Raw genomic sequence first — 25,492 nt, forward strand, 5'->3', positions numbered from 1 at the left:
CTCGTCATTTGTATGTTCTTCATGTGGTTTGTCTGTGTGCTTATTGGTTTGTTTCAGCCTTTTCCATTACTCCACAGTTGTTTCTAACATGAGACAGGAGCCTGCACGTACATCGTCGTTGGGAATGTACGATATGAAATTCTAGTAGCTTTTTTGTGGAAAGCAGGTTGTGTAACCGTACAATCTACGTGAAATTTCTAACAGGAGACAGGACCCTGCACGTAAGTCGTCATCGGGAATGTACGATACGAAATTTCTAAGGAGCCTGCTACATCATCGTTGGGAATGTATGATATGAGATTCTTGTTGCTTTTTTGTGGAAAGCAGGTTGTGTAACCATACAATCTACGTGAAAGGGGCGAGACTCATTGCTGTTTCTTATTTATGGCGATTGCAGCAGGTTTATGTGTGGTACAAGAAGGTTTCACAGCATCTTTGATTGAGTTTTACTGCTAAATAGAATTATATTCAGGGAATTACGTAATTATAAATATTATGTCATATGAAGCAGGTTTTGAAGAAAGGCGTTTTGGCCTCATTGTGTATGTATATTTTGTTGTTGTCTCGGTTCTGTTTTCGCACTTCTCTGCCTATGTTAGATTCTGCATGATTGATGTTGCAGCTGATTAGTGCAAAAGAGCTACCGAGAACTACAACAACTTAAAAGGAAATCTTGTGTCATCATGTCGTGGCAAAGTCTGTGTTGTAAGTAACTGTCTGTGAGACAGACAAATTGTGTTTTTACTAAGGTAAAATAAATTGTTATCCATTGATTATGTACATGACATCCTCTTTTGAAGAAGTAAACATAGTTTTTATCCCTCAGTTTCCACCTTAGTCTTTAGTTCGGACCTTTGTTTTTCCAACTTATTCCGAGCTTCGAGATGTTACAAAGCCAAGGTAATGGCAGTTGGCTTTGACTTTTGGCCACCTGACAACTTAAAAATGTCATCGTGAACATGTGATCCGTGGGACGTGAACTTTAGGGTGGGGTTTCAGACTGCTCGGTAGAGAAAAAGATACGGGCGTGACATTGTCATGGCTTCAGCAGATTGGTCAAAACCAGAACCATTCTCTTCCAGGCGTAGACTGAACGCCGGAGAGGTTAATCCTGCCTCGTATAAACCGGAGGGAGTGGAAACACTGCAAAGGCCTTTGCCACTCCTGCAGTCTGAATACACCCTTATTTTGCAACTTCATTTGTCATATATGCCCACTGCGGTCTGTGGTTGGGAATGTGTGAATATTTAAAATTGAAAGCTGACACAAGAGAGAAAATATCCCTAATAGATTTGGAGAAAAATAGTAATTTCAAGATCAATTTCTGAAATTCCCTTTTGGAAAAATCATAAGTATGAATTTGACACTACCACTCGCACATGCAAGGGAGCTAACTATTTCAGGAAAAAACTACAAGTCACATAAAGCAATATGCTTCAAGAGTGTAGTCCAAACATGTGAAATATCTTTCCAGTCTCTTTTGTAACTTTTTTTTAGTACCTATCAATATATATATATATATATATATATATATATATATATATATATATATATATATAAAACAAGATGAATAGTCTTGTTGTACCCTGGTTTCATGTTCTATCCTCTTCTGACCTTATGAAGGTGTACTACTTTGCCATTGCAATGAAAACACAATTGAATGGTTGGCATCCCCGAGGCAAAGTTGTATTCCAGCCATACACTACCAATGATACCTCGCTTCATATCGCCTATCTAGCTCTATGCAAGCACAATCAGGTCTTTTATTACAACAGCAAGATTGCAAATACTAAAGAATCTCAAGGTTCTCATCTACACAGTAGCATGAACTTTTAAAACTACTCACACTCCAGCTAAAGTACGCAAATACAGTCTGCAACTACAAAGTTAAAATCACCCTTTGCCTGCCATCTTTTGCTAGATGTTTTTGTACAATTGGACTGTTCGTAGCACCGAATGCCAAAACTTTTAGCTCGAGAGACGAGACCTGTAATGCTAAAAAGAAATTTCTGTTGACCTCGGGCTCTTCACTTTGATAAGGAGCGCCTTCATTTCAAAGCTTTCTATATCCAGCACAAGTTGGGAGGACTTTAAAATGTGCAATTCCACCTTGAAAGACCGCGGTTCATATGTATCTGAGGAATTCAAAATGCAGACAAAATGTCTATACTAAGGGTAGAAAACCAAACATCAAAAGAAGTATCAAGACTGCAAACTTGGAAGTCGAATTTTTTCAGTTACATTTGGATCCCTCTTGAATGAATTCGCCTTATATTTGGCTAGTTACATGATCAATACGAAGAGATTATCACAAAATATGTCAGACTGGCCAACTGCAATAGCAAATATTCTTTTTGAGCAGACAAAACTGAATAGAAGATCAGGATCCGGAGCCTACATTAAGGCTTAAACAATAGGCACAATAGGATCGCTATCTTTGAGGAGATCGTAAGCTGCAAGACCCATTATCCTTTCCTATTGAGCTGTTGTGCAAAAGAAGGAATAAGCCCATCAGCGTTTGAGAATTATATCCGGCTATGAGTAAAAGTTAATATCACAAAATCCTCTTCAGTCTTTAAGATCAAGTTTACCTGATTGAAGCTTTCCAATCAATAAGTGATCTGAAAAGCAGCCTTTTAAAAGAATAATGCTCCAGGCCATTGAACGCCTGTGAAGTTACTGGGGAGCTTCAGTTCCTTTCAATGCTTTGTCAAAATTTGAACGCTGATCTTCCGACATTCCAGACACCGCGCAGTCCCCAATCCCCCAATCTGCACCTCGTTGACAATATTTGTTCTGAATTTTTCGATTGTGTCTGTGAAGCATCGAAAAGTGATTTATTGCAACATACATACATTCTTGAAAAAGTCATCAATTCATCAAAATACTGTGACCATGCAAATGCAGTCTCTTACTTTTCAGCATTTTCTTTAGATCGCTTCAACAACTCTTGCACATACGATGAAGATTTGAACTTTGTGTCAAGCTCTTCGTACCTTGCCTTGTTATCTTCTGCGGTAAAACAATAAGGAATTTAGATAACCAAAGAAAACAGTGAGAAGTCAGTTGCTCTTTTGAATAGGGAGTCAGTTGTCAGGTAGAAGTGTCAGAGGATGTGCAAATTCGCTGGTGTGAGGTATCCTAATTGGAAGATCAATAACTTTGGTTTCTTTTGTGGGGATTCGTAGCAATGTCTATGAAGACTAGCTCTTTTTTCATGATATGATAACCCACTCTTGCATGTGACATAAGTTGACCCATATTTGAAACCCCTTTCATATGCAATAATCCCGCAATGGGAAGGGTAAACCCACTATGTACTTCGCAATCTGATCTGCAAAAATAATGTCTCGAAAATTAGAAACTGGTAGGTAAGCATCCCAAAAACTTTGGTTGTATGTTAGAAAGGTGGTTTCAACAAGGACGCTCGGGTAGAAGACAAGTTTAACGTCATGCCAAGTTTTGGGACTATCACGTTTCTTGGTTAGGGTAGCCCACCATGTCAAGGTGCTATCTTTGAGGAGAGAGGTGACTCGCAGCAACTCGGATTGCTCCGTGAAGTTACCGTTATTGGACACGACATCAAATTGTTGTAGAAACGTGAGAGCATTGTGAGAATCTTGGATGCCTAAGAAGGTGAAAATTTGACTATAGTGCCACCATCCTTTAATGGTTTTGGACAAGAATTTGCCGCCGGAGGTGCTGACTAATAATAATAGCTGTGATGTTGTCAATCAAATGAGTAAGAAGACAGAGGATGAGCAACAGGCGGTGGTGGTGGAACATAGGGTGGAGGTACAGAAGGTAACGGTGGTGGTACTTCGTAAGCGACGTGGACGTTCTCCCGGAGCCATATGCTTGAAGATTCCTCCGACGAATTGAGTACATCTCCAGAGCTCTACTGTGAAGAGGTAACAAGGGGAATATGAGAAGGGGCAAGAGGAAGAGAAGAGCAGATTTGAGAAGGTTGTGGAGGGATAACACGCGTTCCGAGAGGATTAAGAGAGCCCAAGTAACTGTGCAAAGCTTCTGGGTCAATCCAATCACCCGTCGGGTTCTGCTTTCAATGCTCAGCCAAATACACAAATTGTCGAACCACGTACTGAACATGTGTCTCCTCTGGATGCTTCTGGGTGGAAGGACTCAGTGGATTTCCACCTTCTCCGTTTTGATCTCCATGTTCTCCGTCCATGTTGTTAGGATCGTGCTTTCATTTGCAAACATTAGGAAAAGTTTGGACTCAAATTTGGGCCTTGTAAGAAATGCCATGTCAGCGTAGAGAGAGATAATAGAAAATTCATTTTAACCCTTTTTCATACATGTTTTCTAAAATCTGGATATCTTATTCATGCAAGGTACGTTTATTAAAAAACCCAAAAAGTAATCCAGTCAAGTTAACACTTCACTGTGCGCGGCGGCTACTGAATTCAATACCAAATATCTCAATCTTCTGCTTTTGAAAACTAAGCTCTGTTTCCTCGCCGCCTCCTTCCCCCCCATTCCCTCCTACATTCTCTCACGCGCAAGCGATATTCAAATTGCCATCCTTCTATCGCCCCCACCTCCTTCTGCACACAGTTTCGATCAGTCAACCCTCAGTTGACACTTGTAGCTTCTCCACGAAAAAGACTCTACGAGGAATAGGAGAGATGTGTATCACATGCATATAGAGCTCTCACGAGAGTATGAACCCCTCTGCAATAAAAGCAAACAGTAGACGCTTTCTAAAGCTTCGAAGGAGAACTTGAGATCACAGAGCATGAAATATGTAGACCTTTGGCTAGACAGCAGAATGTATCCAAAACATCCCGACACAAACTCCACTCCACCTTTTAAGGATATTACATCCTTAGTGAACTATGTTGGAGATGGCCACCGTGACTTGTATGGCTACACTAAGCAGTTGACTGCAAGAAATGACGTTCTACAACAAGAGAGAGATATTTCTTGCAGTTGACTGCAAGAAATGACGTTCTGCAACAAGAGAGAGATATTGCATACAGTGAGAATGCCTGCTTATACCACAAAGTCGTGCAATGTGCTAAAAGGTTGAAGGCAACAAGGAGACCATCAAGGAGCTTACACAACAACTCAGAGAAAACTAAGAGACGTCGAGGACTTGAAAGTTGGCTTAGGAGAAATCAACAAAAGAGTGCAAGCCATCAAGTGAGTACATCTATCCTTCTTACGTTTATATTCATAAACTCTCGCATCTCTTACTGCTAACATGCTTGCGCAAATCTTTGCTTCACCCCGACAAGGAAGGGGAGCGCAGGACAACCACCTCCTCGGTCCATTACAGCTCATATTGAATCGCAAAAACGTAACTGGTCTCTTGGATGATAAGCATTATGGTAAGATCGTTGCTAAACAGCTTGAAAGCCTTTTACAGGAGAACCAACTCTCTGCACGGGACGTTCAATCAATTTTGGATGAAGCTGGTATATCCAATGAGGAATATGCTGCCATTTTCAAGTATGTAGCATCATTTGCAGTGTTGTTCCACTAAAAAGGGGTTTTGCATCATCTGCACTGCTGTTCCACTAGAAAAAAGTTTTGATTCCTAACTCCTCTTACTCAGATCTGTGAAAAGATAAGTCAAAAAGTTCCGCATCAAGCACACGCTACTTCCAAACCCTTTCTCTATTCAAAAAAAAAGACGAAAAGTCAACGAGGAGGTGCTTCAAAAGCTAGAAGTCCTTTCCATATTGAATCGACATACAAATCGCCAAAAGGAGAAGAAATGGTTTATGACAATTATAACAATATTTTTATGATATGATCGCGCTGCAATCATACATTGTGCAGTTGTTCGATGTTACTCCTGAAGAGTGCAACGGCGTCCTGAAGTTTGTGTAACAAACTTGGACCAAACTTAGACACTCCAAGTCGAGATTCTACCGCGACACCACAAGAATTCACTTCAAAACAGTTCATAGTTAACAATCGATTCGACACTCGCCTGGCGGAGTTCCGTGCCTAGAGATGTTGGCCTTAAAGACTGGTGCCCCTTTCGGTATTTCTTTTTGTATTAATCTGCAACTCAAAAGTACAAGGGAGTGGGAGGCTCTCACTCTCAGACTCTGCGTCGAGATGCTCTGAGAAGTGGGAGGCCTGCCCACTTATTTATTCATTACAAGGGATGCCAAAAGCAGAGCCCCAAAAGCTGTTTCAAAAAGCATTCTAAAATAAATCCTTCATCTCTCAAGCCATGTTGAGTAAAATAAAGCAATTTAAATAAAAGCTCTCTCTCAAAACTGCTTTTCCGTACGTTGTTGCCGCAAAAGGCGCCGCAAAACGCACGTGTCCATACAGCAGGCCACGTCAGTATTTTGCCCACAATTCCAGGAGCCCTTCCCAGGAGGGTGTGTGTGTGTGTGTACAAAAGCTGCCACGTCACTGGGTTGTGACATACCCCCCTCTTGAAAGCATTGTAATCCCCCTTGATTACGCCTGCAAAACAGACAGAAGCCATGAACTGTCTTAGCAGACACTGACTGTTAGTACCGACACACTAGGAACACACATCTCGCACATGTACCAATCGACAATCACATCACACGACATCACAAGACATCAGTTGACATCACAGGACATCACATGACAAATCACATTGAACATTCATTCGGATCTCAGACCATGATTTATCGGCAATGCAATTAACAATCGCATCTAGATCCACTCAGGACCTCATAAATGCCCGATTGACTAATCCCTATTGCAACCATGTCTATCGAGATCGTTCAGACCAAAATGCTGCAGTCATTTCGTCTATCAGTTCCTGCACTTAAACAAGTCAAGAACAAATCAGTATCATATTATCGGGAATTCCAATTCATATAGTCATTACAACAGAATACTGTCAGCTCACAGTATCCCTGAAACTCAAAGAGACATCAGTGACTTTAATATCAAAAATCGAGGCAATCTGTTGACAAAGGAGAGGAGCGACTCCCCTCTTGTGCATACCCGCTGCACCAAATTCCACCCAAGCTGAACTCGGGGTTCCATTTAGAATAGACTATGCTAATCCAAACGCTTCAAGGTAAAGATTCACAATCTGAGGAGTATCTGCTAGGTCGTCCTCCTCCATCCACTTCGCATCCAATGCAGGATAATTCTTGAATTTAACCAAGAACCGCCTCATCGCTTTACCCTTGCTTGTATTGCATGGAAGGGATTTGAATCCTTGACAAACCATTTTGGAGAAGAGCTCTGGATAGGCATCTACGCGACCCTAACTTTCGACCCATTTTGGATATCACACTATCTAGAGTACACATATGCACAATGCATGCACTTTGTAGAGTAATAGAAAAACTAATGTTTCTCTACATCTGTTTTGTTTGGACCACTTGACCTCTCTCTGCGAAGCAAAGGACAATCTCAACCTTAGAGACGGCCTTCTCAGAAATGGGTTTGCATGGAGGACACGTTAAGATAGAGCACGATCAGAAGAGATCGAAAAATGGCCGGGATGTTCCAAAGAAGCTGTCCACTGGTGGTGTGAAAGCCCGACTCTTCCTTTCAGTGCCCACAATTGTACGACAACGCAAAAGCCAAATGCACAAGAAAGACAAGCATTACGATACTACAGGTGGAAAAATCTACACAATGCTATAGTTGACCATGCAGACAATGGTGCAGCAAGGACTCGCAAAGCGAAGGTATGAAAAACCTTCGACGCAATATTCAAGTTTTCTGTGAATTGAACTCATGGACTTATAGCGACTATACAAAATTCCAAGAAGCTGTGGAGACCTTCCACAAGGCATTCATAAGTGCGTGGATAAATCAACATATTACTCACTACATGGTACTGTAATTGGTTTGATGACATGATAATCTTTTGAATTGCGAATGCTCATCCTTATAATGTCTGCATGCTTTGTGTGCAACACATTATCTGTAATCACATGCCTTGGTTTGCAAGGCAATATGGCAGCTTGGGTGTTTGGTCTACACAGGGCATGAAAAAAACCCACTACCAAGCTCGTACTGGTTATTTCAGTCACACTCGACATGGAGGTGGTGCGGACAAAGCAAATAGCTTAAGAGGAGCTACACCTGTTAGGTGCAGCGAAATGAATGTTTGCGCTTTGCTCAAGATGAGTGCTCCAAACTGTGCTCAAGGTTTCTTTTAGTTCTTATGGAAGGGAGAACCTTCCGTTCTTAATGGAAAGTGCTATGATCACAAACAAAGTGAATGGACACTGTGCGTGCAAGTGTATGAGACTGAGAGATAGAGAGAGAAGAGAGATACGACACCAGAGACGTTGTAAAACCCTCCCCGAAGGCCCCACTCTCGTCGGCGAGAGTGGTCTACTTATTGATTGCACAAAGTGGTACAATGACGATGCAATGGACTCATGCAATCTGGGACTATGCCGATGACGACGACGGTGATGACGATGACGACGACGACTTTAGGGCTGAAATCTGTGGTCTTCTAACTGCTGAATTTCGAGACTGTTTCGGTGGCTGAAAATGACTGTTTTGGCTACGTTTGCGATGGCTGAAAATGGGGTTAATTCTGCAACCAACTAGGGCTGAATTTGCTGTCGTGTCTAATGCTGAAAACGCTGCTGCATCTGATGCGGAATGGACTGAAAACCAAAAACGCTGGGGCTGCCTGCTGAGCGTTAGTGAAAACGCTGGAATTCTGGTACTGCTGGCGATGGTTTGGAAAACGCTAGGGCTGAGTGCTGATGGCGATCAAGCAAATCTGCAAACGCTAGGTATTGGGGAGGTGCTAAGGGAATCCAAAAACGCTAAGGGTATCTGAGGCGATGAGGGAACACCAAAACGCCAAGGGTTCTGATGGGTTCTTGCTGAGAAGGTGCCTGTTGAGCGGGAGCTCCTGTTGCCTCTTCTTCCATTTAGTGCTAACTTGAGTTTGCTTATATATTTTCTTAGCAAAATTGCCCTACCTACTTTTGTTGGAAAGTCACTTAAAAATAATAAGTGAAAAATACCGAAAATAGGCTAAATGCACTGGAAAATTCCCCTGACTAAATCTGATGGATTCTGAAGGGAATACTAATGATCATGCTATGTACAACCAGAGGATATGCATCTATGCTAAGTGACTGGGCATGCACGGTTTACGAATAGACTCACAAAAAGTGCAAGATCACTGCTAATCTAGACTGATTGGACTGACTGAACCCTTGCTATGCTGTAGCTTGTCCACGGACACATAGGGTTGGATGTGTCACGTGACAACACCAATGGGCGTATCAAAAAGTAATGCACAGGTCACATAACAAGGAACAAGTCAAACAAAGTCAGATTGGCCATGCGGTGAGATTAGCCAAAAAATCACAAAGAAAGGAGATATGGGAGTTATCGTCCGCGACTAGACAACATGCGGATTGGCGGCTACAAAAACAACGCGTGGAAAGGGTTTGGACAACACCGTTGCAAGTTATGCCATAACTCTTAGCCATAGCAAGATCCAAACACAAAACTTAATGTATCTAGAAGAATCGATGTAATTTCAACTTTTCAAATTGTGAATGATGGTTGCAACAAAATTAAAAATGCGGCAAGACATCGAAACTCTATCATTTCAACTTTTCATAATGTGAATGATGGTTGCAACAAAAAAAGTACATTGCAAGACACTGTTACATAATCAATCTAACTTCAATGCATAAAACAAACACATTCTATTTATTTCTAGTCATCTGGAAATGATACAAAATATTATGACCTCTTGCCCTTATCTGAAGGACCCTCTTCCTCGTGCCTTGGTCTCTTTGAATGACGCGTTTCGTCATCAGCATCCGTCGCAATCACGTTGAGGTCAAGCAATTGAATCTCCTCAGATGCCTCAACCTGCGGAGCCTCTTCTATATGGCTGCTTTTGTTTCAGCAGATTTTTTGTTTTGTTTTCGTTTTCGGAGTCGGGTAGGGCACACCCGGCCACTCCCCTCATACACCAAAAAAGTATACAAGAAGAACGACCAGGACTATGCACCCAGAAACCGAAGGCAGACGCTTTTGTCGCTAGTTTCCTCTGGACTACGAGAGTCCAGAATTATCTACACTCTTAGGGCCATGACTAATCCCTTGAGAGACCCACTCGCCACTTGGATTTGGGCGTGACAGCGACCAAGTACCTCCGTTCAGAGGCCCAGGTATTGCGGACTTGCTTCGGTCTTCCCTTTGGAGTTGCCTCCTCTAGGTAACTTATCGCTCACCTCACTCAACTGCCTTTGAAACCCGACGGTTTTCCCCTAGAAAATGCCATACCCGCTTGGAAGGGCGTCGGCTCACAGGTGGCGTCCGCTGAGGCTGGTAATGTCTCCTTTTGCATTTCCCAACCCCTTTTAGGTGAAGTTGACCCCCCCGGGGGGGAATGGCACTTGAGTGCTCTCGTAGCTAATTTGGCTTCGCTTGGGGAGAATTACGTCATTTCCCCCGGAAGGGATCGGATTCAAATAACAGCATAGGAAGGGGAGCATTATCTCCCCATCCGCCTATGCAGAGCACCCAAATACCGGGGTACAACTTCACCGAGGAACTTCGCCACAGGCACGTGCCCTGCAGTTCCGTCCCTCGAGTGTGGATCACAGCATACCCAGAAGGGCAGCCGCTTCCCGCGAGCCTCCCCACCAAGGAGGATAACAGTCCTTTCTTCAGGGTCCAACGAAGGGTCGAGTGCGTTGAAGGTGGAGTTGAATCTGTTTAGCCAACGCCCCCTAGAATCATCTGCCGCCGGACACCTCATCAGCAAATGCGAAAGCAAACGACCCTCTAACTGGGAGCACAACGTGCAAATGTTGTGTTCGCGCATGTAACTATCAGCCAATTTAAGCCCACCTACTCTCACGAGAGCCAGCATTCTCTCCTCCTTTCTATTGACTATAGTGCTCCTATTGAGCTGCAGCAGGTATCCACGTGTTTGTTCATAGTCGGCCTCCTTATAGGGCTCCAACGCCAGGCACGAATGCCTCTCGTCCCACTTGTCCCATGCATGGTAGCGGACTGAGCTGAAGTCAACCGCTGGGATATACTTATTCATCCAATTCTCGGTTCTTGTCGTCCAAGTCCACTTCTTGAACGGTTGGTTCTTAGGCTTCTTGTTTACCAAGGAGCCTATCCAAGTAGATAAAACCGAGCGGTACTTGTCGAAAGCCCGTGCTCTTTGTCCCCCACAAAAGGCAGGTACGGGTGGTATGTTGAACTCGTGACGGAGAGTTGCCGTCCCTACAGAGGTTGACCTTGCTCCCTTTCCGAGTAACATTCGCATCCCAGTGGCGACGAGGCGCTGCAGAGAGTGAAGCACACGCTAGTCGTGGGCCCCCATAATTTCCGCGCTATAACAAATCATTGGATATACGCACACCTTAAAAACAATTAGTCGAGACCAGATAGGGATGGCTCGGTTCGCCAGTAGGTACTGACATACGAAGAGACTTTTCCTCCCCTTGTCCCCTCGCTCTTTAACGATACGTTCAATGGAGAAGGTCAAGTCTACGTCGATGCCAAGGTACTTGTACATTTCACCTACTTCAACCATCTCACCACCCAAGTAAAGATCCTCATAGAGAGATCTTGCAGGTCGCCGTGGAACACCGTGACCATGCATTTGTCAATTCCAAAAGTTGTCACAAAAATACGGAAGCGAAAACTGACTGTTAAATGTAATTTATATACTCAAGAGACTTTAGAGAGAAAGAGAGAAAGCTTGACACATCATTGGGGACGAGAAGATGGGCTGGTCCCCCCCCCATAAAGAGAATATCTTTATTACTAAGGGAGAATTCTTTACAAGCACAGGAACGGGGCAAAAGCCCGTCCTCTATTCTTTCTTGTCCTCCTTCTTCTGACTGAGAGAGTAGAAGAACTGCTCTCCTGACTACTAAGAGGATCTTTCCTCTTCTGTGAGATTTTGGGAAGCTCTCGTAGATGAGAGTCTATCTTCCACAAAACTCATCGGAAGCTCTCAAAAACGAGAGTCTATCTTCCGCTAACTATGTCTCTTCGGACATGATCATTCCTGCAGTCAACCCACGAAGGAAACATGCAAAACACACGCACACACGCTTGCTGTAATTTTCGGCACATAACCAAAAATTGTTACCTGAGCGCGTTCCAATGCCGAAACGGAGGTCCTTTTCGCGACGGAAATGCTCCAAACTTTGTATGTGTGTATAGTAGGTAGAGAGGAATAGTTTCCTACTAAAGCTTTGCTGAAATTCACCCTAATACAGGTGATTAGAGGCTGAAAACAGAGAATTTGCAGCAGCTAGTAGAGAGAGAAAAAGAGTTTTCTACTACTTTACGCGATGAAACTTCTCCCGCAGCTGCCTATGACCATGAAAGGCCTTGTTCTAGGTGATGGGTGCACAGAGGCTCCACATACACCACAAGGTGCTGCTCTCAAGCGTCAATGGAGAGCTTCACTGTGTAGAGGACGTTCAACTTAGGGGGGGTAGTGCACTGCCAACCTGGCAAGAGGGGGAGGGGCTGCTCTCTTATAGCCTCCCAGAAGAGGGGGCGCTAGCATGAAGAGAGGGAGCGAGAGAGAGAGAGAGAGAGAGAGAGAGAGAGAGAGAGAGAGAGAGATTGCATGGGAAAGTGTGCCAAGTGGCACACTTACTTTAGAATTTAAAAACCATTCAACTTCTGACTTTAAAAATCCTATGCTAGTTAATGAAATGTGCAATTAAGTGCACAACTGCACACATAGATGCAACCAATTAAATTGTTAACTGCTCCCCAGCGCAATGCCGTACCGACACTGCTCTGGCATTACCTGTTCGCACTTGTCCGGCCATTTGGTCCAACACAAATCATTTAAGAATACTTTAACTAACTTATCCTAAGGCTGTAAAATAATCACGCCTTAGGATTATTATTCTAAGGACCCCATCTCATTCCTGTGCTTGCACTAGCGCGCGTAACTTTCTGAGCCTGAAATCTGAGGCTACTATCTATCCCTTCATTGAAGACCCAATTTCCCCATCGCTAGGGCTTCAGGGTATTTTCTGCTAGGGTCTCCGGAGCTGAGGTACACTGGCCCAAACTTGGGCGCACCTGAGGCCCCAGAACTGCTAAATCTATTCTAATGTGCACACAACTAATTAGATAATTCTTTTCTCGTAAATAAATTAATTATTTACAAAGTCTGACTTAGTTACATCCCTCTTGATTCGAAACAGTTGACCTCAACTGTAGAGCGTCAACATAACTGTGCAAGATGTCTGGGTAGTCCTTAAGATCGGACTCAGTCATCCACTTTGCATCTAAAGGGGTGTAATTCTTGAACTTGACTAAATACTTTCGATGTAGACTCCCCGACTTGAGTTGTCTCTCCGAGTGGTGTATTATCTATTCAAGTTGAAAGATTTCCTCAGTCTCTTCGACTTCTGGAGGATCTTCTTGTACTGGCGCCACTGGAGGAGGTCCAACATATGGTCGGAGGAGACTGACATGAAAAGCATTATGGATGCGCCAGTGAGAAGGCAAATCCAATCTGAAAGTCACGTCATTGACTTTATCTGTAATTTTAAAAGGGCCGTAAAATCTATGAAAAAGTTTGACAACTTTCCCTTTGCCGACCTGCTTTTTCAATCTAGCTTTCTCAAACCGAAGCAGGACATATTGTCCTTTTTCTAGATTGAGATTCCTTCTGTGCTTGTCTGCTTTTCTCTTCTGTTGCTCTTGAGTACGAAGAATCGCTTGCTTTACTTGTTGATGTGCAATATCAATATTGCGCACAAATTCATCTGCGGCGAAGATGTTTTCTTTGGTAACCATAATAGGAAGTAAGAGTGGCTTCCCATAAATAATTTCGAAGGGAGCTTTACCAGTTGAGGAATGTATGGTATTATTATACGCAAACTCAACGATTGGTAAGTACTGTTCTCATTCGGATTGTCGTTCCGTAACATAGCACTTGAGGAGATCTAAAACAGTGGCATTAGCGATTTCGCTTTGACTATCTGTTTGAGGATGATAAGCTGATGAAAAGTCAAGCTTAGTTCCCAAGTTTTCAAACAATGCCTGCCAAAATAGACTAGTCATGCGGAGATCTCTATCGCTGACAATAGTCTTTGGCAATCCATGGTGTTTAAAAATCTGAGCTAAAAATATTCTAGCCATGTGATCAGCTTTGATCGTCTTCTTTACTGGAAGAAAATGTGCTTGCTTACTGAATATGTGTCCATTCTTGGATCGAGGAAGATCCGTAATAAAATCCATGGCAATACTTTCCCATGGCGTGTTAGGCACAGGGAGCGGCTGAAGCTTGCCATAAACTTTATGTCTGTCATATTTTACTTTTTGGCAGACTAAACACTCACGTACATGTTTTTCAATGTCCGCACGGAGTGTTGACCAAAAGAAATACCTTTCGAGGGCCCTAGTGGTGGAAGCAATTCCCCGATGCCCGGCATAAGGAGAATTATGTGCTTCATCCATCACCTTCTGTCATAAGGGCTGAGCTATGCATATTGCTTGTTGACAATAGAGTGTATTATCCCTAATGGAATAAGGTGGCCTTGAGTGACCAGCTTGAAGATCTGCCCAAATTGTGGTGAAGTCTGGATCTTGAGGATACATCTCGCTGAGAGATTCTAGTTCCTCATGATAAATTGTTGTTAGTGCATTGATCTTTGGACGCTTGGAGAGAGCATCTGCAACTGCATTCTTCGTTCCAAAAGTATGTACAATCTGAAAATGGAACATTGAAAGAAAGTTGGCCCATCTCATCTGCTTTTCTGATAACTTTCTACGGACAAATTTATCTGCGGCGAAGATGTTTTCTTTGGTAACCATAATAGGAAGTAAGAGTGGCTTCCCATAAATAATTTCGAAGGGAGCTTTACCAGTTGAGGAATGGATGGTATTATTATACGCAAACTCAACCATCGGTAAGTACTCTTCCCATTCGGATTGTCGTTCCGAAACATAGCACTTGAGGAGATCTACATTAGCGATTTCTCTTTGACCATCTGTTTAAGGATGATAAGCTAATGAAAAATCAAGCTTAGTTCCCAAGTTTTCGAACAATGCTTGCCAAAATAGACTAGTCATGCGAGGATCTCTATCGCTGACAATAGTCTTTGGCAATCCATGGTGTTTAAAAATCTCAGCTAGAAATATTCTAGCCATGTGATCAGCTTTAATCGTCTTCTTTACTGGAAGGAAATGTGCTTGCTTACTGAATCTGTCTATTATAGTCCAGATTGCATCATTTCCATTCTTGGATCTAGGAAGATCCGTAATAAAATCCATGGCAATACTTTCCCATGGCGTGTTAGGCACAGGGAGTGGTTGAAGCTTGCTATAAACTTTATGTCTGTCATATTTTACTTTTTGGCAGACTAAACACTCACGTACATGTTTTTCAATGTCCGCACGGAGTGTTGGCCAAAAGAAATACCTTTTGAGAGCACTAGTGGTGGCAGCAATTCCCCGATGCCCGGCATAAGAAGAATTATGTGCTTCATCCATCACCTTCTGTCGTAAGGGCTGAGCTATGCATATTGATTGTTGACGATAGAGCGTATTATCCCTAATGGAATAAGGTGGCCGAGAGTGACCTGCTTGAAGATCTGCCCCAATTGTAGCGAAGTCTGGATCTTGAGGATACATCTCACTGAGAGATTCTAGTTCTTCATGATAAATTGTTGTCAGTGCATTGATCTTTGGATGCTTGGAGAGAGCATCTGCAACTGCATTCTTTGTTCAAGAAGTGTGTAAAATCTGAAATGGAACGTTGAAAGAAAGTTGACCCATCTCATCTGCTTTTCTAATAACTTTCTCTGGGTGAGAAAGTAGCGAAGACTTTGATGATCTGTCATGATAATAAAATCAGCTCCTAACATATAGTGTTTTTAAATGGAAAGAGCATGAATTACTGCCCTTAGCTCTTTCTCGTATATGGAAACATGCAACTCTGCATCTTTAAGGCGCCGACGTTCGTAGGCTATGGCGTGACCCCCTTGGTTCAAAACTGCTCCTACACAATCTCCAGATGCATCACAGTATACCTCGAAAGAGTTGCCAAGATCAGGGACGGTGAGGACAGGTCCATGACTGAGTAGATACTTAAGCTTTTCAAAAGCTTGTTTTTGTCCAGACCCCCAATGGAATGGAATCCGCTTCTTTGTCAGGTCATGGAGGGGAGCTGCTATCGCGGCAAAGGCTCGAATGAAATGCCGATAATAGGAAAAGAGGCCAAGGAAACTTCCTACATCATGTATTGTAGTTGGCGTAGGCCATTCTACAACTGCTTGAATCTTATCAAGGTCCATTCTCACCTGGTTGTGAGATACTATATGGCCCAAATAGTGGATTTCTTTTAAAAAGAACTCACTCTTCTTAGCATTCACAAATAATTTGTGTTTGCGTAATTCTTCAAACACTAATACGAGATGCTTATAGTGTTCGTCTTCCGTCTCTGAGAAGATTAAGACGTCATCAAAGAAAACGCCTGTAAAGCTTCTATATGAGTGGAAGATTCTATCCATCATTCTATTGAATGTGGCTGGTGCATTAGTGAGTCCAAAAGGCATCACTAAGAATTCATACAACCCGAAGGTTGTTCTAAATGAAGTCTTACGCGCATCCTGAGGAGCTATGCGGATTTGATGATAACCGCTCTTGAAGTCTATACGACTAAAGACACTTGCTCCTAGTAACCTATCAAGAATGTCGTCAATCCGAGGGATTGGAAATCGATTCTTGATTGTGATCTTGTTTAGAGATCTGTAGTCTATGCACATGCGAAATGTGCCATCCTTTTTCTGTACTAACAAGACAGGTGAACAATATAGAGAAGTACTAGGCCTTATTAAGCCCTTCTCCAAAAGTTCGTTAACCTGCTTGAGAATTTCCTCTTGCTGCATTAGACTAACTCGATAAGGGGGCTGATTTGAAGGAGAACTCCCCGGAATCAAATCGATTGTATGATCGTCAGGTCGAGGAGGTGGGAGTTCATTTGGAAGTTCATCTGCGAAACAATCTTTAAAACTGTCTAATAACTTAAGTCTTTTTTGCTCTAAAGAGGAAGAAAGTTGTGAAGTAGACACGTCTCTCTCTCTTGTAAAAATCAAGTACGCTGAAAAACACTTTTTCATTACTTTCTTGATGGCAATGTGATTGGCGATAGGGATACGCCAATCACCTGCATCTGCAAGTACAAGATAATCCTTTCCTTTATGATCAAAGGATAGAGTTTTCTGCACATAGTCAGGAATGGGATGCATCTTGTAGTGCCAAGGCATTCCCAAGATAACATCGCATCCTTCAAGTGAAGCTAGTAAGAAAGACTCTTGATCTTTGTAGTTATCGACCTTTAAATTCAGCTTCCCTATGATTGGAGTAGAGTTAGAGTTCTGCCCTTTGAAAGCAGATTGTGCTTGAATAGAAACTCCAAAACGATTGGGCTGTAAGTTCAAGTCATCGGCTAACTTTGTAGAGATGAAGTTGTCTATACTGCCAGGGTCAAACAGAATAAGAGTCCGTTGGTTGTTGATACTACCCCATGCTTTGAGAAGAGCTCTTTCTTTTCCATCCTTGGTTGTATTTTCCTGTACATCTGGGACTGCATTGGAAGAGGGTGGTTGCGGAGGTTTGGTAGGACAATCACCCTTCATATGACCAACTTGTGCACACTTGAAGCATCTTCCTTCGCTAATGTAGGTTCTCAATTCAGCAGGAGAGAGATATCTCCCTTTCTTGGGCTGATTTGGCTTTGCTTCTGCTTCAGAGGCAGTTCTTTTCTTCTTTTGAGAAGAAGAAGTAGAGGTAGGCTGCTCATGGAGAGCCTTTTGCTTGGCATGGTAAGTGTTTTGCTCCATCTTCCTGGGAGTACCCTTGTCATGTATTCCATCAGCTATGCGAGCTGATTCCATAAGTATCTGCAAGTTACCCCGAGGGTAAAGCTTCATAGCCTTTTGCAAGGCTTCATGCAATCCTGCTAAATCGTCAATCTTCTTGAATGGAGTGACTTTCAAGAGAACGTCCCAAAACCTATCCACATGGAGCAGTTTCGTTCTCCGACTGTGAAAGTCGATCCCATTCTTTCTTTACCTCTTCCTCATAGTCTGGAGGAAGGAACTGTGCGTAGAACTCCTCCTTGAAAGCAGTCCAATCTTGGGGTTTGCGATCTTCCAGGATAAGGGTTAACCACCGGCTGTTGGCGGTGCCTTTCAGGTACATACTGACATGGCGAAGCTTGGATCTTTCTTTAAAATTCCCTTCTGCAAATGCAACTTCAAATTGGCAGATGAAAGCTAAAGCTTTGTCATTATCACGCCGTCCATTGTAGGTGTCAAATTTCACATCTTTGTCTCCCGACTTGAATGTTTTCTGCTTGTGGTGCTTCTTCTTATGGTGCTCCTTCTTTCTATAATTAGATTCCTTGAGTACATGAGTCCTTTCCCTTGAATGCACTTCTTGCTGCAACGGTTTGTCCAGAAACATGTCCTCTGGAGCAACGATGTCATCCAGATCCTTCATGAAAGAAAACTGAGGAGAATCAGGAGGATCCTGCTCTTGAACCTTTGGGTTAAACCGCGCAAGTCGTTCTGGAGGTTTCCTCTGTCTTTCGTGCATGCGGGAGGTTCCAATCAAAGGATCTTTCCTTGGTTCTGGTTTGCGGGATTTCTCCCGACCCCACCGGCATTTTCTCCTTCCCTTTCTCAAGAGTATGAAGAATCTTTTGGACTTCTGGATGGGAGAGAGCTTTTTGCAACTCTTCCACCTGTTGTTAAAGGAGAGAGAACTCTATCTCGCGTCCTCCCATTTCTGCAGTCTGCCAAGAGTCGTCAATCCCTTTAGGAAGAGAGAGGTGACCTTGCTCTGATACCACTGTCACAAAAATACGGAAGCGTAAACTGACTTTTAATTGTACTTCAAATACTCAAGAGAATTAGAGAGAGAGAGAGAGAGAGAGAAAGCTTGACAAGAACATGGGCTGGTCCCCCCCCCCCATAAAGATATACCTAGATGAATCCAGGATAAGCCCAGATTCACCCTTAAAGGAAAGTGCAAGGTATAGACCCATGGTAGTCACCCACGAGACAATATAACCATCAACTCCATCATGCATAGTATTGACTAAATACCACGACATCCCCACTAACGTCGTCAGTGCCCAATAGTGGGTGTAGAACTAGGTACTAACATATGCTCCCAAACACAACACACACCACACGCACACACACATGAGCATACATCAACACAAAGTTCAGCGTACTGAGTTTCTGTCATGACTCCGGAGATCAAGGGCAGACTCAGCCATAATGAAGCCTAGCACTAAAAGAAGCATTAAATCGAAAAAATTAGCACAAAAATGAGGTAGTTGATAGGGCATACGCACCACAAAAGATAGAAAGAATTAGCATAATATCAACTGGTCGTAACTCGGACGAAAACTTCACAATGTGAAGTCTGCATGTCCGCTATACGACTAAAAAATATACCTAGATGAATCCAGGATAAGCCCAGATTCACCCTTTAAGGAAAGTGCAAGGTATAGACCCATGGTAGTCACCCACGAGACAATATAACCATCAGCTCTATCATGCATAGTATTGACTAAATACCACGACATCCCCACTAACGTCGTCAGTGCCCAATAGTGGGTGTAGAACTAGGTACTAACATATGCTCCCAAACACAACACACACCACATGCGCACACACATGAGCATACATCAACACAAAGTTCAACGTACTGAGTTTCTGTCATGACTCCGGAGATCAAGGGCAGACTCAGCCATAATGAAGCCTAGCACTAAAAGAAGCAATAAATCAAAAAAATTAGCACAAAAATGAGGTAGTTGATAGGGCATACGCACCACAAAAGATTATCTTTATTACTAAGGGAGAATCTTTACAAGCACAGGAACGGAGCAATTGCCCGTCCTCTATTCTTTCTTTTCTGCTTCTGACTGAGAGAGTGCGAAAGCTACTCTCAGAATACTAAGAGGATTTTCCCTCTGCTATGAGATTTTGGGAAGCTCTCGAAAACGAGTCTTATCTTTCACAAAACTCAACGAAAGCTCTCGAAAATGAGAGTCTACCTTCCGCTAACTGTGTCCCTTTTTGCATAATCATTCCTACAACAAAAACAAGGGAGAAACATGCAAAATGCACGCACACATGCTTGCTGTAATTTTCTGCACATAACCTGAAAATGTTACCTGAGCACCTTCCAAAGCCGAAATAGAGACCTTTTTCGCTATGGAATCACACCAAACTTTGTGTATGCATAGTGTAGGTAGAGAAGAACTAGATTCTATGTGTATTTTGTTGATATTCACCCTGAGAGAGATTATTAGGGCCTGAAAACAGAGAATTTACAGCCACCACACTCTACAAAGAGAGTGCCCGCTGCAACTTCTCGCGATGAAACTTTATTGAAAGCTGGCTATGGCTATGAGAACCCTTGTACTAGACAATGGGAGCACGAGGCCACCACATATGTCGCAAGGGGCTGCTCTCAAGCTTCCATGGAGGGCTCCAATGCGTAGAGCATACTCACAATAGGGGGGGTAGGAGCACTGCCAGCACTGACAAGTGGGGGAGGGGAGCCTCTTATCAAGCCAACAAGGCGCTAGGAAGAGAGAGAGGATGAGAGTGAGAGTGAGAAGGTTAGTTTGCATTGATAAGTGTGCCACTTGGCACACTTACTTAATAACTTAAAAACCCTTCGACTTTCACTTTTAAAAGTTCACAAACTATTAATGAAATGTGCAAATTGAACCACAACTGCACACATAGATGCAACCAATGAAATTGTTAGCTGCTCCCCAGTGCAATGCCGTACCGACACTGCTATGGCATTACCTGTTCGCACTTGTCCGACCATTTGGTCCAGCATACACAATTTAAAATAATTTAATTGACTTATCCTGAGGCCGTAAAATAATTCAGGCCTTAGGATTATTATTCTAAAGACCCCATCTCATTCCTGTGCTTGCACTAGCGCGCGTAATTTTCTGAGCCTGAAATCTGAGGCTACTATCTACCCCTTCATTGAAGACACGATTTCCCGATCACTAGGGCTTCAGGGTATTTTCTGCTAGGGTCTCCCTGAGGTGCTCTGGCCCAAACTTGGGCGCACCTGAGGCCCCAAAACTGCTAGATCTATTCTGATGTGTACACAACTAATTAGATAATTCTTTTCTCGTAAATACATTAATTATTTACAAAGTCTGACATAGTTACAGACCAATTCTCCCCATCTCTGTGATTCCAAGTCTTTCCTGTACCGCCCTGAACTCCGACTCCGTTGGAAGCGTCGCGGCACATGCGGCTATATCCTTGTATATCATTGCTAGTGCCTCTGTTGGCTCGATAACACCCGCTGTTACACGAGCATCCATGACAGAATACTTGTCATCGACAAAGTCGATCATACTGTATCCTCTTGTAGATTTTGAGCAACTATAGCAAGGCAGTAGTCCTCTCTCAAGTCAAACAGTTCCATGATGTCATTAAGCATTACATAATTATGATCAACGATGGCGACATTAGGGAGCACATTTGTTGGCAAAGCTCCCTCTGGCCGCTGAACACCTTTTGAAACACACAAAGCACCACTTGGTGGTTACACCAACTCGTCACCAGTGACCGAACGGTGACTACTATCGGCCTTCTCTGCTCTGTCTCGGTGATCGTCCAGATTAACATTCAAAAAGAGTAGGAACCCAATATAGTATTCTACAACTCGACACTTCCGATTATGTACGGGTCATCTCATGTCATTCCTACGAGATTGCAGTGGCAACTTGAGGCTGCTTCTGTAGAAATTGTCTTTCTTTAAACAATCAAAATTGATATCCTTCATATGAACATATCGACAACCCTCAAACTCAAATGTGCCGTTGATCGTCTGTTTCTCTGTCTGATGAAACTCTGCAAGGAAATGTGACGCAGAAGCCAAAAACTCTTGCAATGAGAAGGCAGGGTTGAAAACGGGCTTGAATTCCTGCTCTCGCTGCTGAAGCCCAATTCTATAGAGAAAATGGTCCAGCTTGTCTCTGGGTGCCTCGTTAGAGCAAGGCAGCTCTGAAACGGATCCATTTGTGGAGAGAGGTAAGAAAACTTGGGTTGTTGGTTAGGGTAAAGGTAGGAAGGCATTGGCTAACACTAGGAAGTACGAAGGGGGGACTGACGGACCTTCTATATATAGACTCCTCAAGAACCCGACCAGGTCATTACAACCACCCTTATGATTGCATTGGTAACGGAGCAATGAATGCAGCACAAAGACCGAGGCAAGCTCAACCATCCCTATCACACGTGTCCTAGTTGGGTGAGTACCGTAGCTATATAAAGCACCACAACTTGATTGCATACTCTAGAACTCGCTCACATCTACACAACGCACGTATGGAGGACAAGAAGAGAGGAAAGACGAAGCTTTCCCAAAAGATGATGGCGGAAATGGAGGAGGCCGAGAAAACGCTAGTTGAGGCAAAAGCTCTTCGAAAGAGTTGAAGAAGAAAAACAAAAAAAAAAAATCAGAAGGCAAAGGCTAGGGAAACCAACACTGCAAAGACCAAGAACAAGAAACCACCAACGATAAAGAAGGAAGAAGAATAATTGTAATGGACAAACAAGATAGTGCATCAATCACCTCTTAGTCTTGTGTAATGGAGTCCTTGAAGATAATGCAAATGTCTTCGTATCTTGTTCCTTTGTCTCTGCCTCTTTGTTTCTTTTTTTGTTTACTGATTATGAAGGAAGAGCTTTTAAGTATTTATTCTAAGGAGGTCGATGTTATCATTGTCACATCAAGGGTCACATAAAAAGAACATGTCCTAAGATTGAATCTAGCGAATCTAAAGAACCCACATCCTTTGTTAATGCCATCAATGAGAACACGAGTGTGACCCAAGTTTCTCATGATCCTCCCATTGATGAGACTCTCATTAAGTGTTATGGTCATGTGAAGGGTCAACGTTTTGTCATATTGTTTGACCCAGGCAGTGTGCATGATGTGATTAGTGACTTGTCGAGAGAGCCCGCTTGGAGGTTAGCAAGACATCTCCTTTCGAGGTGTCGGGCTTTGCTCCTGGTATGGACTCTCTCATTACACGAGAGTGCCTTGATGTGCTATTCACGGTTCAACAAGTGTCCTTCCGCAGATAATTTGTAGTATCTCCTCTTTCAGGATGTGATATGCTTTTAGGCATTCGATGGTTTCGTGAGCATAACCCTCTCAATGATTGGGCAGCCAATACTTTCACTTTCAATGCCAAAAGTGACTCTCCCATTGTCATTCATGGGGAGGAAGTTTTTCATTCTTCATCTCTTATTTCTAATGTGCAGGCAAAGCTTGAAAAGAATCAGGAGAAGGAGACTCTCAGTCTTGTCATCTCCAAAGCACCACACACATGATTTGCATGATATAGATGTGATTATTCACAAGCATGATGATTTGCAAGATAAAGATGTGATTGTTCACAAGGATGATGGTTTAGTTGATGCTTTTTCTAGGGAAGCTAACCTCATTACAGATACGATCAATCACAAGAACCGATCTTGGCTCTCCAGTCGAGATCTAAGGATTCGTCCAGACATTGTTGGTGATCTCCCTCGACGCCATACAGTTCGGTACCAGTACCTCACTTTAAAAAGGAGGGGATGTCACGTGCACATCTAACCCTATGTGCATGTGGACAAGCTACTTCAAGTCTAGGGTTCAGGTCAGCTTAGCAAGTGTTCTGACACATTGTGAGCCTGTGCGCAGGCCGTGCATGTCCAGGCACTTAGAGTAGTTGCATATCCTCTGGTTGCACACAGCATGATCATCACATTTCAATCAGTAACCATCAAGAGCATTTTACACTGCACAAAACCTATTTTCCCTATTTTAGCCATTTTTCACTTATTATTAATAAGTGACTGTTGGGAAACTGGGTAGGGCGATTTGGCTAAGTTAATATATAAGAAAGCTAGCGCTAGCACTTTCTAGCAGAAGAGGCAGCAGAGACCTAGTGTCTGACAGTGTACCTTCTCAGCAAGGCCCCGACAGGGCAGCTTAGCATTTTTCAACCATCAAGAAGCCTAGCGTTTTGCAAATTGCAGATCAGCCTAGCCTTAGCAGTTTTCAACAGCTCAACCCAACATTTTTGCAATTGCAGATTACCATCAGCGTTTTCAGTTCTCAGAAATTAGACTCCGTACCGCAGCCCCCAAACCTCGCAGATCTCACCTTCCCGTAGCAGATCCTCGCCGCACGGTCAGATCAGCCAACGTTTGCAAATTCAGCCCGCTATTCGCAGATTTCAGTTTCTGTGTTTTCAGCGCATCGTCGTCGTCGCCGCCGTCGTCGTCACCGACATAGACTTAGAATTCAGCAGATACAAGATTTGCAGATTTCAGCCCTTAGCGTTTTCAGATTTCAGCCCGTCTCGTCGTCATCCTCATCGTCGGCAAGTCCATTGCATTTAGACCATTGTACGAGGATTGTGCAATCAATAGTAGACCTCTCTCGCCATAGAGAGTGGGACCCTTGGAGGAGGGTTTGACAACATTCCGGTGTCGTATTCTTCTCTCTCTATCTCTCAATCTCAGCACCTTGATTTAGAGTGTCATTCACTTTGTTTGTGATCATTTGCACTCTCTCAGTAAAGGAACGGAAGGCTCTCCCTTCCGTAAGTAAAAGGAACCCTTGAGCATAGTTCGGAGCACGCATCTTGAGCAAAGTTCAACATTCACTTCCGCTGCACCTTACAACAGTAGCATTCACTTTGTTTGTGATCATTGCACTCTCTCTCTAAAGGAACGGAAGGCTCTCCCTTCCGTAAGTAAAAGAAACCCTTGAGCACAGTTCGGAGCACTCATCTTGAGCAATATCAACATTCACTTCCGCTGCACCTTAAACATAGGCACCGCTCCCAAACTATCGAACATGAAAAACATCATGCTTTCTACTAAAGTAAGCCTCAAATAGAATTTGTAGAGGGATTGAAGTCGTAGAAGATTGATTGAGGGTATGAACAATTGTAGCAGCACACAAGGACTTCAATAGATCTCGATGCTCGAGCATAGTCCGTGCAATCTCCATCACAGTCTTGTTCTCCCACTCCATTCTCTAAGGGCGATCCAATGTTTGCAAGCTCTAGCTTGATGTCATAGTTCGCACAAAATTATACAAAACCATGGGAGGTAAAATCTTCACCCTTGTCCACATGAATAGTCTTCAAAGGCTTGCCGAATTTTTTCTCCACAAACGACGATCCTCATCCTTGTGCTTAAAGGAAGTATATCCACACTACTCGCTTGAAATCTTCAACCAGCAATTTAAATACTATCTACGGGTCGCTCCAAATAAGTGCATCTCTACTAATCCCCTTGTATTTTCCAAAATGAAGATCCATAGTATTCATGGAATAAAGCCCTTGCTAGAGATATGAAAGCCTTCCCTAGATATTGTTCAATTGCGGTTCGTAGGCACGATCTATAGATGAAAATGCTAGCAAGAGACCACATTCTTACTAACCTCGACGATGCCC

General features: G+C 43.1%; 1 protein-coding gene across 2 annotated transcripts in view; it reads right to left on the reverse strand.

Annotated features, from left to right (window-relative positions):
- Window positions 1–2,190: 2,190 nt before the first annotated feature.
- Window positions 2,191–25,492, reverse strand: part of LOC147420940 (uncharacterized) — a 30,651-nt gene continuing 7,349 nt past the window's right edge. Inside the window, exons 3-6 of one of the 2 annotated variants that reach the window (XM_086504715.1) lie at window positions 2,916–3,012; window positions 2,681–2,815; window positions 2,592–2,621; window positions 2,191–2,483 (exon numbers count right to left, since the gene is read on the reverse strand). In XM_086504715.1, the coding sequence (XP_086360841.1) occupies window positions 2,432–2,483; window positions 2,592–2,621; window positions 2,681–2,815; window positions 2,916–3,012 (314 nt within the window). In that variant the 3' untranslated portion in view covers window positions 2,191–2,431. Of the gene's footprint in view, window positions 2,484–2,591; window positions 2,816–2,915; window positions 3,013–25,492 lie in introns of both variants that reach the window. The other variant, XR_015186994.1, reaches the window with a different exon arrangement.

This window comes from Adiantum capillus-veneris, chromosome 28 (genome assembly GCF_014529385.1).
Source record: "Adiantum capillus-veneris isolate H3 chromosome 28, ASM1452938v2, whole genome shotgun sequence".
Taxonomy (NCBI): Eukaryota; Viridiplantae; Streptophyta; class Polypodiopsida; order Polypodiales; family Pteridaceae; genus Adiantum; species Adiantum capillus-veneris.